General features: G+C 39.5%; 1 protein-coding gene across 8 annotated transcripts in view; it reads right to left on the bottom strand.

The window, feature by feature from the left end:
• MAP7 (microtubule associated protein 7) overlaps nucleotides 1-18434 on the bottom strand; it is a 116718-nt gene that overhangs the window by 45681 nt on the left and 52603 nt on the right. For all 8 annotated transcript variants that reach the window (XM_032983117.2, XM_032983120.2, XM_032983118.2 and 5 more), the window contains one exon: nucleotides 5179-5244. In XM_032983117.2, the coding sequence (XP_032839008.2) occupies nucleotides 5179-5244 (66 nt within the window). The remainder of the gene's footprint in view (nucleotides 1-5178; nucleotides 5245-18434) is intronic.

The following is an 18434-nucleotide window of genomic DNA, read 5'->3' as shown; positions in this document are numbered from 1 at the left end:
TTTTCCAGAAATCCATCTTATGAAAAAAAAAAAAAAAAGAATTAAAACTATATGAATGCATTTTAATTATCAAGATGTAAAACCGTCCCAAAGAATGGACTAAGTTGTAACTCTGAATTCCAAGCAAGACGACTGCCTGTGAAAACCCAGAAAGAAGTTTTGTTTTGTTTCCAAGCCTATAACAACTTCATTGCTTGAGAGCATTCTGACAAGATACCATCTATTATTTCATAATCGCTCTCCAAAATGCATCCACAGGAAATTCTATTATAATGCAGCACCCTCTTCCCACCAGCATTGCCTCAAAAAAACCAATAAACCCTATTTCATGAGACTGAAGAAGCTCAGTAGCCAAGCAAAATGGGTTGGATCAAAACACTGTAGCAGTTCTGGTTGAACTGCTGAAAATAGTGTGATATCCTCCACAGATGTTTTGTGTACATGTGTTAAAATCTCTGGTAAACTCTTTAAGACAGTGCATCACACGCATGGACTGGTATAATACCAGTAAAGTAAGATGATAGTTTCCTCAACTATCCTTGTAGATTGAAAAGTTAGCCACACGATTTCTGTAAAAATAACTGCAACTGGCCACTTGGATCACAGCAATAAGACTAAGGATAATATGAAAAATCTGTGTCTGAGGCCAGGCTTGACTATAAAAATTCAGGCTTCCTTGGAAAAACATCACTTGCTCAGTGAGTTCTCTAGAAGACAACAAAATGCTAAACAGCTGCCATCCTACTTCCAGCCTCAGCAGTGGAGCTGTTCCAGACAAAAAAGGAACAAAATTCAACTTACCAATTCATCTCAGCATGCTGCCAAAACTAATTTCCTACTCATCTTTAGCCTCTTCTGTTAAACCTGGAAAGCTGTTAAATTTATACTTTTTTCACTAGCACTGAAAAAGTCTGCTTTGAATAAAAACACATGTAAACAAAAAATCCCACAGAAAAAATAAAAAAGATTTCTGGGTATAAAAAAATGGTCTGATTTATTTTAGTATTGAGGGGAACTCAGTTTTAAAGTATTTTAAGATAAAGAACTACCTAGGATACTATCACCATGGAAGTGCACGTAAAAACAAGCCAACAGATCCTTTTCACTATTTGGTGCAAATACACAACTAAGCAGTTTGTAAAAACATGTAAAGTCAGCCTATTTATGTATAGATTGCACACCTATCAAAAAAGTTACTAGCAAGACAATACAATGGGTCATAAAAATGCAGTTAAAGATATTTGCAAAAGTAAATCCTGAAGTAATGATGTGCCTGACAGATACTGAATAGTTACTCAATTAGAGGACAAATCAGTAATGTGCATTTCATACTCACAGAAGTTTCTGCATCAGCATAACAAGATTTCTTGGATGAACAAGTTCACCAATGACTCATTTCACTTTAAGTATTCTTGAACTCTCATCACTGAAAGACTGTTATCTCAATAACGGTCAGAAACTACAGCCTTAATTAATGGCATTAATAGTGATGCAAAGTAAGAGCTGCAAGCAGAAAACCCATTACGTAGTTGGTGGGAAGAACTTTCAAACACGATAGCCCCAATGAAAGGTGTAACAAGTGAACAAGTCACCAGCAAAGTCAAAGGTAATTCATCACCCAGTTACCGATCAAAACGTTAATGTTAGTTAAACAGCACACAGTGCTGCCATTTGGTAAACTATGCCTAGCCGTGCCGTAGCATAGATTGGTCCAGTGTTTGGTGCAGATTAACATTTGGCTGACGTTAAGAAGTGCGCTGACTTGCATGCAGTCTCTTCAGCATGCAGACACAGGTTAAAAGGGTAATAATATTCCTTTTCTCTTGTGGCTGGCACACAAAATTCACAAAACATGAATTTCTGTAGCATGAGTAATTACTGATAGTGGAATAATACACATCCAATATTAATTCCCCTGGAAAACAAGGATTCCCTTCAAGTGCTCTCAGCAAAGTCAGTGTAACATCGACTTGACAGAGAATGATGAGACACTGGGGAATAACGTAAAACCCTGCTTCTTTCAGAATATACTATTCTCCTTCCATTGTTTTTTTCTTCCTTTCTTGAGAGGAGAGATTCCCCTATCTGGGAGAAGCAGCAATTCTTCAAAGAGGCAGGAGGGTTACACGGACAGACAAGCTGAAAAGGTCTCCCATAAGAATTCCTAATTATAAGCAATGGAAGGAATAAAATAAATTTTTAAACCTGCCCTCTGACATTCTGTTTGAAGATAACCAATTATTTTTTCTATATCACACACCTGATGGCATTAAGATGTGCACACCCACAGAGCCCCCCTCCCAGCACCCCAGGATGTTAGAACAATCCTAAAGAATTCACATTAAGTTGCAGGCTATGCAGAGTGTAAGTATGTCTTCAGTAACAAGCTATTTTGTGTACATTTGGAATCACAAAGAGCTAAATCAATATTGTCACAAAGATGAGGATAACACCTTTGTAGCAAACCAGCATTGCCTTCGCTCTGCTAGGAGCTGGAGCATATATTACTGGTGAAAATCTTACACTATTAACTAAAACGTCTCTTCTAAGTCTTGAAAATGATCCTTTCATAGTTAGGCTACAAGCCCAAACTCCAACAACTGGGTTCTGAATCCAGCTGATCTCCTGGACACACCCAGTACACAGCTCCAACAGCTTCAAATTCTGGCAAAGCAAGAAAGTTCACTGGGTCTGCTCCCCATTTTACTTCTCATGTCTCTGCTCGTCAACAACCCGCCGGGCAAATACCTGGGGGCCTGGCATTTCTTCCTATTCAGTATGAATACTAGGACAAACACACAAGGTACGTTGTCTTCTCGAAGCTTTTGCCTGATGACAAATGTATGCAAGCTGCTGCGCGAGGAGATGGGAAATGTCATTTGCAACAAATCCTGCAAGAACTCCTCAATTCTTACAGAAATAATTGATAATTGGGCATATGCAGAGCCTTACAGAGAACACTCCAGGAAGACCCATGTGCTGCTGTAGAAGTTGCAGTCTGGTTATGATGCAATGTGTGTGAACTCCCTCTCAGCAACCTATTTCACTACACTTATATAATGTATAAATGCTTAATATTATGTCTCAGAGGGACATTTGGAGATTAAATAAACCATAGTTTTGTAAAGGGGAAATTAATTTTGTACCTATTGCTGGAAATTAAGCCTCTAAAATACATATGATAGCAGTACTTTTCCATAAACTTACAACACTTACTGGGAGTTTAAAGTTATTTTAAAGAATTTACTAGGTTGTTTAAAAGAGCTTAGAAGCCATGAACAGTATTTTGCAGAAATTCAGCACAGAAACGTCAGTCATTTTTATGGCAGTTAATTACATTAACAAAAGCAAAATGCAAGCTTTTCAAATCTATATAATTAATACTCACTAAATTCTTAAGCACAGTTGACATATGTCAAAATTAGGTTGTAATTTTGCTAAATTAGTAATTGTCATACATACTTACTACATATGGCCAGTTTTTGTGGCTCAGGTAACTATCAGCTGCACCTAATGTGACTTCAAAAGTCAGACTACTACTATTCTTCATTTCCATCTATAATCTTCTCAATCTCACGTCACAAATGGCTGCTTCCCCTCTGCCCTTGACTCCTAGGATGCTAATTTATTACACTAAAGAAACCAGAAGGAATATCAAGTGGAAAAAAAACAGCCAGTGTGTATGTTAGTTCACAAGGCTGCTTCAGAAATAGAGAAAGTGCTTGGATCTCAAACTCTCCTCCCCTTATCTAGCTCCCTCCGCACTGCCATGCACCTGTTCAGAGTTGCCTTGGACTCCTAGTATTTGTTCAGCCTGTAGACACCTTCCAGACAATAACGACATCATTCATAGTGATAGCTTTCACTCTTGCTGCAAACTCTTTGGTTTGTTTTTTTTGACCAAAACAGTTTGACACAAAAGTTATGTGCAGTCTAAAGAAAACAACAGCCACCGCAAAACAAGCAAAAAACAAACCACCAGCTCTCAGGAACTCTCTCCAACATGGATTCTCACCAGCTGGGCACAGAGCTAAATCCTGCACACGTGCCTGTGCATTCCCTCTCTCCAGTCCCAGGAAATTTTGTGTTCCTCTCTACACACCAGCATAGATGAAGGTAACATTGGAGCAGCTACAACTCCCTCCTGAGAAATGAAAACTGAGGTTGACCTGCTGCAGGATAAAGTGGATACTGAATCCTGTCTGAGGTCAAGTTCTGGTTTTGCCATGGAAGCGGGTAATGTTATCTCCATTCTCTCTTCTTTTCCCCATTGCCCTTCTGATTGAGAGCAGCCACGAATGCTGTGCTCCATGCCGGTCCCAGTGCTGTCTGGCAGAGCATGTGAGGTTCCATCTGAACACAGACAGCACCAGGACTGCTTCCCTCTGGGGACATGGGCCAAAAGGTACCCAGTTTGGGTATAGAGAAGAGTCTGTCAGTGCAAAACAGCCAGTGAGCTGCCAAATCATCAGGGAGTTGGAAAGGGGGTGCTTAAGGTATGTGTAGTCCTCAGCAACACAAGCACCTGTGCTTTCTCAGGCATCTGAACAAGATCGCTATTAACTGCACGTTTTAAGCTTGGGTACCTGAACTGCAGTACACGCAGAATTTCAGTACTTAAGTGCTCTTCTGGACCTTAGTCTAAGCCTGCAAGTGGAACAGACTCATGGCATCAGGACGACATTAAGCATTTTAGTACATAGGCTTTCAACCATGTAAGTGAACAGTGAATTAAATCCATACAGTGAACCAATCAGGTATGGTGAAGTAATGACAAACATCTGCCCACTGCATAGAGTATATTACAGAATATGACATGCTCTGTGATAAGTGAAGAAATATCTGAACAGAAGCATATTTATATAAAGCTGTAAATCTTTGCCTACAGCAGGTAATTCTCATGCAAGCACAGATGCAAGTATAGTGGCTTTTGTTGACTTATCTCACTTCCCAACTCTCATTCCTAAACCGTACTAAAAGTAGATTGCTTTCAGTTTTGCTTCTTTGCAAACAATCAGATTCCAACCTAACTAAACAGTTACTGATACCATTTTTGACTGAAACAGTAGGAGAGGTATAAGAGCATCAAACATTTTAAAAGTTCCTAAGATGACAGCTGTTTTTCATACACCACTTAGGCAAACTGTCTTATAACATAAAGCATGTGGAATGGTATACCTGGTTTAGTTCCCGTGTTGCTTTGTCCTGAATTGACTTTCTTGTCTTGTATTTTAGAACCTTCAGCTGATAAAATAAGGAAGAAAAGGAAAGAGATTAATTAGCCATATTACTAAGCAGCTCAACCACTATTATAATGCAACTTTGACATTGCCACATTCCCTTTAAAACCAGACGGTTCTGAAATACCACTTTAATACCATTCTACACCATTTTGCTTCGATAAACCCCTGAAGGTTACACAGAAGACACTGAAGCCACAATACAAGTTCCCCATTCAAGTTAAGGAAGAAGCCACAAAAAAATTCAATTTTAACAAGGTTGTTTTAAACCAGGTGTATGATTTTTTTTTTTTTTTCTGATGCTGTGCTAATGCTATACATGCAGCTAGTTTCTCCTCCTCCCTCTCAGTGATGCTTTGGAAACCACTACTTCCAAAGAACAGCAGCCTTTAATTTTTTTTTTTTTTTTTTTTAATTTAATTTCCCTTGGAGGAAGCTGGATTAATCACACTGATAAAAGCAAATTAGTGGGAGTAACAGAATGAAACTGCTGAGCGACGTTAAAGTACCAAACATTCAAACATGTTGCGACGTTTGGATGCAATTAGGAAACTGTGTTGCTAAAGGTGACTTGCAGATCCTAGGTTTCTAAATGGATGGTACAAGATACTAGTAAAAACTTCAGAGACTCTTTACAAATTACTAACACACCCATTGTGCAGAACTAAGAGAGGACAATTTATGACCTGAATGAAATCTAACAGAGGAGATACTCCCATTATTTTTGAGACTTTTGATCAGGCCCTGTCAGTCTACAAAGAGATAATTCTGGGGCTCTGAATACCCTTCCAACAATCCTTTATAAAGAAAAATCAAAATATTAATTATTATATTTGAAATCACAACCATATCCTTGGCTCAGCATCTATTTATAATTAAAAGCCAAGCCAGGAAATTAGACGCCATGACTTTCTCAGCTTACTACTCATCTTTGTGTCCAGCAGCTCTGCTATAGGAGTGTTTGAGTCCAGAACACAGCAATCTGGGAAGAGCCTAAAGACAGGCTATAAGAATTCTAAGAACCCTTCCACAAATAGCTTGAAAGTATTTGCAGGTGAGGATAAAGAGACAGTTATATCAATAAAGCTTAGGGAAGGGAAAAAAACCCTCCAATTCATTTTAATTAAAATATCACTAGAAATTAAAGTTGGAAAAAATTGATTACTGCAATTTTAAAAGCTAAACAGGCATTACTGTATTACATCCACTTTAGAAAACATAATTTTAGAAGCTTTTTTTCAGAAGGCTCCAAGCAATTTCCTGTGCTTGTCAGCTTTAAGAATGTACGCTCAGGCCTTCAGTATCTCAGCAAATTCATTCCCTTCATGGCATGACCTCCCCTTTAACTCCTCCCAGAGGCATGTTTCAGGATGAACATAAAGGATAAAAGGTAACAAGAGGAACCTACGTGACACTTCTTTGCAGAGGGGAGGCAGGTGAGGGAATCAGAAAAATAATGTTGATCAAATGTTTAGTATTCAAGAACAATGTTTTGCTGAGAGCAACGATTAAAAATCACATCATCTCACCAAAAAAAAAATGTGTGAAATTTTAAATAACTATAAGAAGACAACTCCCCTGACAACTCCATTAAGTCTCTTAAGATCAACAGAAGTAACTACTGTTGAACTTAACAAATATTGATTCCAAATCATAATTAGAATTGTCACACCTTAAAGGCAGCCCAACAAAAGATTTTAGAATTTTGCCTTTTTAAAGGCCTCGTACAAAGGATTAGTTTGACCTGCAGGTAGATGGACCAATTTTTGGCAAGATAATCTAAGCACCACTCAAACACTTGCACCTCCAGGCTTTGTGGGATCTACCATTGTCAAAACCCATACTTTTTCCTCTCAGTGTTAAAAATGGGTGGTACTAAACCAAAACTAAAAAGTGTTTTATTCACCAAAATAAGTACATTTAAACTTTTTGTATCTTAGAAACTCTTTGTATCTTACTACCACCTTAACTTTGGTGGGGGAGGTAAAACAGACTTTCATCCTGCCTGAATTAGCCATTTAGAACATTCTCAGGAAAAGTCCTGCTATAATGCATGGGGAACCTACATCATGATTCCCACCAGCCTTGCCTAGGGCATCATATAGAAGAGGAAACTGATATAAAATAGTAAAAATATTGTTTCTGAGCATTAGTAAGAGTACTGAAGTTCTAATAGCTTCAGCACAAGTTTCTTCACATCTCATACAGTGCACACACATTACTCAGGCACTGCACCATGGGAGCATGCAATACTCCATGAACTTCAAAACAACGGTTTAAATGCCATCCAGATAACACTCTTGTAACAGAGCCTAGGTACGCAGAGTAATATTTTTTGCCATATTTGCTCTTGTCTGACATTTCCTTGGAATATTCTGTGACACAGTTTGAGTACACATTCATATGACCACTCATATGACAAGCAATGAAGAAAAGAACAGATGGGACAACCATGAATTTTAATGTGGCTGGATATCAAATAAGAATTGGCACAAGTACTTAGTAAGTAGTGTAGGTGTGCTCCCACATAAAATACCTCTTGCTCTGAGATACAAACAGATTAATCGGACAACCAAATATCTGAAATCCAAACCTAAATATTGGCAACACTGGTTCCAGCAAAACTCAGTAACTTAACACGTCAGGAAAGACACCATTCAACTACCTAATACTAGCCTGCTGCTTAGCTTGAACCACTACCTTTACATGGAGGGAATAAAAGTTGCATAAAGAAGTGTTAGAAATAAGAGGATATTTTCTTCTCCTCTAGTGTTAGTTACACAGGCCTGCATGAAATGCCTAACTGCAAGTATGTAAATTTAACTAAGCAGTAAAAGCCCAGACATACTAAAATAGCCCATCTGTCAGATGATTTTAAGATATGTGCCACCAATAATTGCTTAAAAGGATAGAACAGTATAGAACTTCAATTTTAAGGCAGCTTTTGGGGATTAAAATGCAAGTGTGAAACAAATACTGTGAACAATATGTTCCTCTGGCAATACAAGTTAAATACCTGAGTTAAAATGGATTTGTGTGTTGCCTAAATACCAAAGTATATACTTGATATCAAGTACCTAACTGAATCACAGAAAACAACCGAAATAATCCAAACTAAGTTGCTATAGCTTCATTTTATAATAATATAGAAAGAAACGTCACATGAAATTTTATTACATTAGGTCATATACTTCTGAATTTAGAAGTTACACCTGCAAAATAAACTGGAAGACAACATCACTAAAGCAACATAAAATATTCAGCTGCCATCCTGATATGTGCTCTATATTATTGTATTTTGGTCTTTTAAGGATGTAGCATGGTCTATAATAAGACCCTGAGGGGGGATCAAAAGATACTTAGCTCTTCTCTCTCAGCTCTGCCATCATTATATGGCATAGTATGAAATGGAAAACTAGACCCCAGTTGCTCTATCTGGAAGTGGGGGGGGGGGGGGGGGGGGGGAAGAGATGTACTGCTACTAAATACATATGCATTTGTAAACACTGAGCTCTGAAGTAAAACTAGTTGCAGCACAGAATTCAGTATTTAAACGTTCTGGAGGCAGAGCTGAAAGGGATGCGTAAGGCTGACCAGTGCTAGGGAGGAACTCTGTAGGTTCAGCTTTTAGTTTTGCTTTGAACCAAGGCAAGTGCAAAACTGGCAGGTTACTCCTAAAAAAGCATCTCTGTGATGGAAATTAATTCTATTTACAAATCTATGATCAATTCCGATATGTCTATGTGTTCACATTCAGACAGGTTTAATCAATGCTTCTGTCACCAAGGTGAATACAAGCTATAGAAGGACTGATAAGCAATTTACCTAATTTCTCATACAGCCATTATAATTACACTCAGTCACTTCCCAAAGCAGCTAAGATTCCTCATCCCAAGTACCTGTATCAAGGCCTACTTTCTAAAAGGGAAACAAAAAAACATTTTATAACAGTATGGTGGACTGTTCCATGATCAGTATCTGTCAGATAGACTGTAAGTTTATTAAAGGCATTTTTTGTAAGGTATTCTTCTTGAAGTAAAGAAATGAGCTATCCTCAGCTTCTCTAAAGGTCTGCATGAGCAAAAATAGGAATTACTAGCAGTGGGAGGCAAAACAAGTGCAAAGAGAAATTGTATCTTGAAAGACGCAAAGCTGAGCAAAAGTCTCATAGGAAACCTTGAAAAAGGAGGAAAACTATAAGTTTTCAGTGCTTCTTTACCTGCCAGGTAAACTATGGTCAAAGGAGACTGGCCTGAGAGACTAAGCAAGACAGCACATCCAATGGGAAAAGCCTGACTGAGATGTAGTGCCCCTGAGAGGGTGCCCTGGGAATCAGGAAGAACATTCACCCAGACCCTGGAAAAACCACAAAATGCCAAGGAAACACTGAGCTGGGAAGTCTCACACCAGCATTTTAACAGGCTTTTTTTAAAAAGCACAAGATCCTTGCAGATTACAAGCATCTGCTTTTCAGAGCATGGCAAATCAAGTGCACGTTTGCACAACATGAACCAGCTATCCCAAGTGAGGTGAACGGCAAACCAGAGCCCCCACAGCAAGGCTGGAGTCCTGGAAAGATGATGTTAAAGCTCTGTTTAATCAAGGAAGGACATCAGGCACAGGACAGAGGCAACTGTACTACCAGATCTCCACTGTGAGATATTTAATCAACAGATGCAACACAGTGGGGAAGGAGCACTGGGGGATCACAAGCAAAAGATGGTGCTTAGACCCGTGTTAGGGTCAGGATGTGCACAGCACCCAGCAGAGAACTGCACGTGAGTAAATGTCTGAAAAGGGGAACTGTATGAGGGCTGCACAGCCGTGGGTGGAGCAGAAGTACAGGTTAAGCCCGAGACATGCAAACAGCTACGTGTGCCTGATGGTTCAGATACGCCTCTGGGTAAAGGGTACACTGAGCAGCAAAGAGGAGATACCACCTTCCAGTTTCTTGCTCTAATTCCACAAGTGAGGGACAGAAGTATTGAAAAACAGCCAGGAGAAAAAAGGAATAGCTAGAACAGAGGAGGGGGGACTAAAGGGAAAAAAGAAAATATTCTAGCTATTCTGTCCCTGCCATTTGTCAGCTAATCCCCCCATTTGAGTGTCGGTGGGGCACGTTGGAAGACAGAGAAGGCATCAGAAGTAACAACTGGAACAAACTAGTGTGTCAGTCTAAAAGTGTTGCCGATACAGAGCAGATGAAATCCAGCATTAAACTAGGAAATTTAGAACAGAGTTAACTGAGAACTGCGATGTTCTTTACTCTTTATAATCCAGTTCTGCTACGTCCAGCTACTTCCTTATGAACATTGCTCCAAAAACCAAAAACCCACTCTTTAGTTCACATGCTTATTTTTTATAGCATCTTATGCCTGATATGCACAGTGTAAAAATACATAGTTTGAACTAGTCATAATTAAGCAGAGAATACCTTCCTAGGACTGCGTAAGCAAGAACGAAGAAGCGAGGCTACTCTAGACAGATTTATCTAGCCACAGCGGCTGGCGAGCACCTCAGCCAAAGCAGAGGTATTGCTGTGCTGGGCGAAGTGTGTTCAAAGTGCAGATACAGGTCAGAGCTGACAATGTTTATTAGCTTAAATGCAGAACCACATTAAGACCAAAGTCCTGAATATATGACTTGGAATAAGAATCTGAGCAGTCAGCAACTGGCTGTTCTATTCTAAAGCAAGAGCACTGAACTTTAAGAGTCTAACAGCAAAACTGGAGTGCTTGTCCTACTAACAAATTCATGTGAGCCATGATCCAGGGGCTGGATACAGGGAAAACAAAGTTCAGTGTGAATAAAAGCTTTCCCATTGCTTGTGACTTCTGCCTCTTACACGCACAGCTTACAAGACTTTGGTAATACGTACACATGTAAAAGCTACTCTCCATATTTACAGTAAAATATATCATGCAAGTCTTCAGTATTTCTTATTCTTTGTATTATTGTGTCCATATATATACTTAGACAAATAATACACTAAGTAGTATTTTAGTGCTGTCTATTGCTCTAGAGTTAAGTACTGCATTCATTCCATACTTGCACTCCATACTTTTATTTATATTTTAAAATTGGAAGCTTGGGAACTAAGGACCATGATCCCTCCAGAGATAAAGAGGTTTGAGTCCTATGGCTGGGCAAAAGTTACCAAGATGTATGCAGCTCTGCTGATAGATAAAAAGGTAAAACCCAAGCAGCTGGATGTTTAGTATTAAAATCTACAGAGTAAGTCAGGACAAAGTTATGATCTGCTCTCTTCAGAAATGTGGGAGGCAGTGAGTCTTAAAAAATACACAAGAAAAAACCCACATGAGCACTTGTTAAAGATTATTCTTTTCACCAAATCCACTCGTCAACAACTCTGAAACTATCCCTCAAGAAGAGCTTGGGGAGAAGTGGCCTCACAGCTGGTTCCAGCACAGCTGGAGACATTTTCTGGTTGGACTGACCTTGGACAGACCAATTTCCTTACGCTGCTGCTTCTACCAGCTGTGTCTGAGCTGAACACAGTCAAGGCTGCTCCTTGCTTTAATTTATTCACTGTGTAAGCACACTCTGGAGCCCTAGTCTTGTTCAGGACCTGATGTGTTTTTTCGTAAGATTATTATAAACCAGTGCTTTGAGTGTAACAAAATTACACTGCAACCAGCACTAGCTTTGCTTTTTTAAGCTCTCATGCACACATACATAGCAGTTATCAAAGTCCTTCAAAATGAGATAGCAAGAAAATTCTTACTTTCAACTAACATGCTACAATACAACCCTGCTGAGAAGCATGGAGATGGATCAAGCTGAGAGATCTAAACACAAAAGCTCGAACGCAAAACTAAACCATCTCCTTTTCTCATCACTGAAATTCATTTGTACATACTGCTTAGAACAGCCGTGTCCAAGATGTTTACTCGGACACTTGAACAGTGCAAGAACACAGGAACTAAGTATCAGCACTTTATTCATATAAAACACCTCCTCCTCTTGTCCTACTCTGCAACAACAGCTTAAAACTTCCCTTCCCTGCAGAAGTAATAAATGGTGGCTTGTATGTTGCTGTTGACCTCTAAAGAGCAAGTAGCCTACCAGCAGTCAGCTCCAAGCCACATTCTGAAGCAAACTTTGTCCTTTATAAATCTTGCTGCAGAACCCTTCCTATCAAGCAGATGTGCTGTCCTGGTAGCCTGCAGATGCTCCCTGAGCAGTTGCTGAGGACAGGAGAAAAACAGCACAGTAAGAAACCCCTGCTCACAGTCACTATGAACAAAGAGCTTCCTGGCATCTCCAGGACGGCTCAGCTGTGAGCTCCAGTTGATTTCTGAGCTCCTCACAGCTGAAGATTTTTTTTTTAGCACAACAGGATGGGAAAGCAGGGGAAATACCTGGGGATGGGAGGACCATAGGATTAAGCAATAGGTTGCAGGAAGGACAAGAAGAGAATCAGAGGATTCTGACAGGAAGGGAGGCCTACATGACATTAACATGCATTTTGCAGCAGCTTAGTCACAAGAGATGGGAGCTTTTTAGGAAAGGGGAGAACCAAGCCATTGATGGTGCAGTGCATTGGCTTTCTTTCAGGTTAATCTTTTGGGGAAGAGCATGTAGATAGGAGCAGAAACAAATCATCAGGATGGAAGGTCTACACATACTCTGCACACTTACTGTCAAGCCCTCTCCAGTCCACTCAAAAAAACCCAAGCCCTCCTAAAAGCCCTACTGTAGCTGGTTCATAAAGAGATACTACAAAGATTTCCCTAAGAGCTACCACTTCAGAAGAAAAAAATCGAAGCACATTCAAAGCAATATCCTCAGGCTTCTTAGTTTAAATGCCTCAGAAGATTGCTAGCAGAATGGGTATGGTTATACTGTTAGAGCTCCTTCTGTAACAAAATGTTCTAATTAGCAGCACTGATAAAATTATTTTTAAAATATCTACAAGGTTCTGTCTGTTATTACAGCAGTGAGGTAGTAACAACTGTGACGTCTATGAATTCTCTAAAAGGCTTAGACCTAATGCACTCCAGTGATTAAAAACTAAGATCCAGACTTCCTTTTTGAAAGAAGAGATGTGTCTAATTCTGGTTAGATGTCAACACTTAGTCTCTCTTGTTAAGGGAAGTAGGTCAAAGGAACTATTGGGGGAACTAGGGTGAAGCAAAGAGTACTTGCAGACTAGAGATCGGTTTACTATTTTTAGCACAGGTAATACAAGTCTTCACAATTTCAGATGTAAGCTTTTTGAAATTTCCATCATTAGCAAATGGAAAATGCCTATTCTTTTAAAGTCTCAACAGCAGTACTTACATAGTACACTTGCAAGTTAGAGGTTTGACTCAGAGGAGTGACAGAATATCTATATTTCATTTCTACTCACTAAAACAGTAAAGCAGAGCAAAGTTCCTGCCTTATTTTAACACACCTATGAATTATTTTTACATTAAAGTATTTTCAATTCTTAGAAGTTTGAAGCTAAAGTACATCTTTTAATACTTCCAATGTTGTGGAACTCAAGGGTGTGGTTCGCAAATATAAATAAATTAAAAAGACACCAAGATGCAGTGTCCATCCCAGTTCTTTTTGCTCTGGCACTTATCACAGAAGTCTACCATCCGAGTTGCCATACAGAGCACCATTACTAATGTTCTTCATCTCTGGTGTCTTGGCTGAGCTAAATAGAAATGAAAGCTCATCAGTATTTGTGTTTACTACTCCTAGAATAGAAGTTGCCATTGTTTTCATAATATTGTAGACTAGAAAGATAAATAGATGATTTAAAACTGTGAAAGCTAATTTAGCACTAAATTGTAAAACAATAAAAACAGAAGCATAAATAGATTTCTTTGGAAAAAATCCACAGACATAAAACTGGATTATGTAAATAACTACAGGGAAAGGGACACTTTTTTTTTGATTAAAATTATGTAACTGCTCTACTGGGAGATGTGTATTTATAAAAGATTAGTTTTGGCTGACTACATTGGCTTTAAAAAGCATTGCATCCTAATATACTGAATAAAGTAGGAGAACATACCAAACTGAGTGCCTTTGTAGGTAGAGCCCTTATACCACTTAGAGTCTCTTAATGATGATAAAAGAAACACAATAACTTTAATAGCATTTACAAAAAAGCTGACACATTATTTCTTCTGGATAATTATATCGCATCATCTTACTGCAATATAAAACAATATCAACATAAAAGAACTGCTGGAAGAAAGGTCCCTGACACCTACTGAAAAAGCATGTGCTGTGAAGCAGCGGTTCTGCAGCTGACCAGAAGGATGGCAAACCTGACCAGATACAGATGAGATATACTAAAGGAAGCTTTTTAATTACACAGTACCAAAATAAAAGCTGAAATGCCAGCACCTGAGGGCATGCAGGGCAACCTCAGTTCCAGACACCCAGCGTTGTGTGCTGTGCAGCCTGTCTTAGGCCATGTTCTCTTCAAACACCAAGAGTAGGCAACATGCAACCTGCAGTGATTTATTTGTGACCCTGTTGCTCAAGGGCAAAACACTTTCAGCCAAGGTGACAGAGTGCCAGCTGCCTCTCCTCAGACTTCTGACTGCTGCGGGCAGCATTTGCTACCACCGTGTCAGACAGATCCCCACATCCAGGATCTGTGTCAGTGTATTGTTGCAGTAGTTGTACATGGAAGGTCACCTCAGATATTATGAAATGGAGCACCTGTACATTTTTCTAAATGAAAAACTTTTCTGGTCTTCAACTAGAGGGCTTTCTCCAAACTATGAGGTAATTCCTGTGAGTATTTCCAAGTCACAATGAAGCTTACACCTTCCACTGAGATCTGGAGAATCAGACACAGACCAGCCTGCTTTCAATACCACACTGATCCCAAGGTCAGATTGCTTGAGCTGGGGAGAGCAACTTGAGTGTTCACTATTTGATATCCTTGTTCAGAGGGCACAATGATCAAAGCATATTGCAGCCTTTGAGTTCTACAAAAACACAGATAGCAACTGCAGTACAGTAAAGTGAATATGGGGAGGGAAAGAAGGGGAAAATGGATACTTTGCTATACGTTGCTCTATTAAGCAATTTGATCTTGAGATCTAAATGTTTTTAAAAATAAAACAATCTCTTTGGTCTCAGCTTTGCAATAAGAGAAGGTAATGATTCCTCCCCCCAAGAGTAAAATAAACTAAAACATTCTTTTGATGCAATATGTATTTCTAACTAAAATGAATATATCAAGATGAACAATATCTACTGATTAATTTAGGAGACTCCCACAAGCTCCCAGATGGACACAGTGCTTTCTTCTTGACAGCCCACTGACAGACACAAGCCATTACATCCCTACTGAGCTCAGTGCCAATCTCTCTATGCTTTCAATTCTTCCCAAGTTTGTTGAGGCTGCATTAGTCTGACAGGACTTACTGCCATGTGCACCAAGGTTCATAGCTACCATCCCAGTGACTTCATGTTAAGATACAGAGCAAGACTGTAACAGTGGTGCTTCAGCAATGGCAACATAATGACCATTTAGAAGCAAGGCGCAACTGATTTTCTGTCTCACAGCAATTAATCCCTTTCTACAGTAACAGAGTGACCCTGTTGCCATATGGGGACATGCCCATATATGCATAGCATATTCAGGTGCAGGTGCCCTGCATATGAATAAACACTTGTTAGCTTTACTGACATCTCAGCCTGCTGAACTTCGCTTGACAGGTGAGGTTTAGACCACAGAAGCAATGTGAGGCTTTGGAACCATTTTTTTTCTATAGGGAGCAAATTCAGATAGGTGCTGGCTTTCTGGACATTATACAGAAGAGACAGATTTCAGCAGCTTACTTTTTATGCTTTAATTATCTGTCTCTGCTGTGTGTGCAACTGCAGCCATACATTAAATTATAGGATGCTTCTAGCAGGCTCCTCCCCCCCCTCCCCCGCCCCAAAAGGCTGCAAGTGTTTTTTGAAGAGGCATAAAACACTGCAAAAATTAAGCGATATGAGCACTGTAAGCAGAAGGAAGTTAAATAATAGGACTATTCCTTGTCTAAGCCTTCTTTCTAGTTAGGTTACTCTGCACTGTTGCCTTACACAACTATGCAAGCAAGACCTACAACACAGCTCTCCCACTGCATTACTTTCAGGACACACTGATCAGCTCCCTGACCTTCTGGGTACCCCCATCCACTCACTTTCCACAGAGCTTCTACCAGCAGTACAGCAGCTCTCACTGGACCCCAGGTTTCTAGCCTGCCACATGAAGGACAATTCCCTCACTTTCCATCCTAGAGACACCTACAATAAAGCTTAAGAAATTTCCATCATCCAACATTTCTCCTCCTCTGCTTTCAATTACTTTAAACTCAGAATCACAGTATCCACTGAACTAAGTAGACTCCTGGCCTTCATCCCACAGTTGCTTCAAAACCTCCTCAGTGTCATCCTACTGCTTCTATGAAGAAAATCGGGTTGCAAGAGAAACTGTTGAATGAACTCATTTGTGTGAGAATAAATGGGGGCCCATCACAAGAAGAGAAACAGGGTAACTTCAATCTAGCCTATACATTTAGTGGCTCTTTTCATCTTACAGTCAGCAGCACAGTCTAAGGCATTTAGTGCTCCATGCAAAGGAGCATGTGGTAAAATTGACTATGATTGGCTCTAGAAGCTGCAGAGATTTCTGCAAGATGCAGCTTCTTAAATAATGAAGTACCTTGACCTTCTTTAAAAAGGAAAAAGATCATTGCCATCTGGGTTTTGTCTCCTGATTCAGCACCTAAGCTAACTCAGGTACTGAAAGTAGGAGAGCCCTGTCAACACCAGGCTCCAATGCAAGAGCTCATCTTGGCTGAAAAGCGAACTTAAGCATTACACTGACATAGCTACACACTGCTCCTGGTACCTAACTATCTTCACACAACACCACATTAGGCCACTTATATTTATGCTTGGGACATCTGCTGGGACTTCTCTTCCAGAAAGAGGTAAATTCTAGACCACCTACAAGTTAGTAAGACTGATACATGTAACGTAGGTAGCCATTTCACTGTGGTGGTTTCCTGGGAAAAGCTCTGCAGCTCACAGATTTTGCAGAGGTGTTCAGAGTCCTCTTTCCAGCCTTAGAAAAATAAAACATGAATAATGCCTGCCAGTCACTATAGCAACAACCACCTCTCAACTGAAGACAGCAGGAAGATTCACAGAAGCCAGGCTTTGTGTAACCTACTCGGTGCAGTTATTTCTGAAACAGTTAAAACTACAAAGACTGCATGCTGTTATTTAGCAGTTAAGTTCCTGGACTCACACATTCAAGTCATTACTCTAATCAACAGTACACTTGCCTGAGGAAAACAGGCAGTTTTCTGCTAGCCTGCCTGCACTTTGCTAGAAGGGATGCTGTAACTACTTAGAGCAAGTGCAACACTCCATTTTCTAATTATTCTCCTGTTCTTTATACAAAACATATATCCTATTACTGTAAGCTAAATAAAACAAGCATTTAATGTTGTACAAAATACATACACTCAGAAACAGTGAAGCAAAAAGGAGTATTTCCTACCACTGCTGGGCAGGGAATAAAGCTGAAACACTGAATTAAAAAAATATATTTCTATTGGATGACTTACCCTTAATCACTTTGATCACCATAAAAAATGAGAACTACACCAGGACCGCACTGTTGTATTTAAGGATGCAGAAGACAAACACAGCTACTACCAGCCAAGAGCTCAACTAAACTCTCAAGACACTATTTACTGGAAAACTTATGTTTCAAAGTGAACATCACAGGAAATTGGAAAATTCCATTTTTAATTCAGGGACCAGTTCTTTACTGATATCCAGCTGTCAGGAAACAGGACTTCCTGAGGAGTAAGGTATTGCTTCACATAAGGGCAGCAGACTCTAATAGCTAATTACAATTCTGCATACACAGAACTGAGCCTGCACAAACAGCCTTAATTATTTCTGAGCTCCATGTCTTTGGGAAAACTATATAAACGAGTATGTGTTTAGAAAGGCAAAGTTATATATTTGAACAGGAAGGTACTCACCCACAATCTTTAAATAACACTAACATTTACTTTTACAGTCTCTTTAATATGAACACATTACTAGAGCTCTTTGGCCTTCATGTTATAAGAATAATTCATCACTTCAGGTATGCTAGCAAAACCAAAATATATTTTTTCCCCAAGTTCTTTCTGGAATCTTAGG

Source organism: Tyto alba, unplaced genomic scaffold, assembly GCF_018691265.1.
Source record: "Tyto alba isolate M040663 unplaced genomic scaffold, T.alba_DEE_v4.0 Super-Scaffold_22, whole genome shotgun sequence".
Classification (NCBI taxonomy): domain Eukaryota; kingdom Metazoa; phylum Chordata; class Aves; order Strigiformes; family Tytonidae; genus Tyto; species Tyto alba.
The sequence above is the reverse complement of the archived record's forward strand: the minus strand, read 5'-3'. Positions and strand labels throughout refer to the sequence as shown.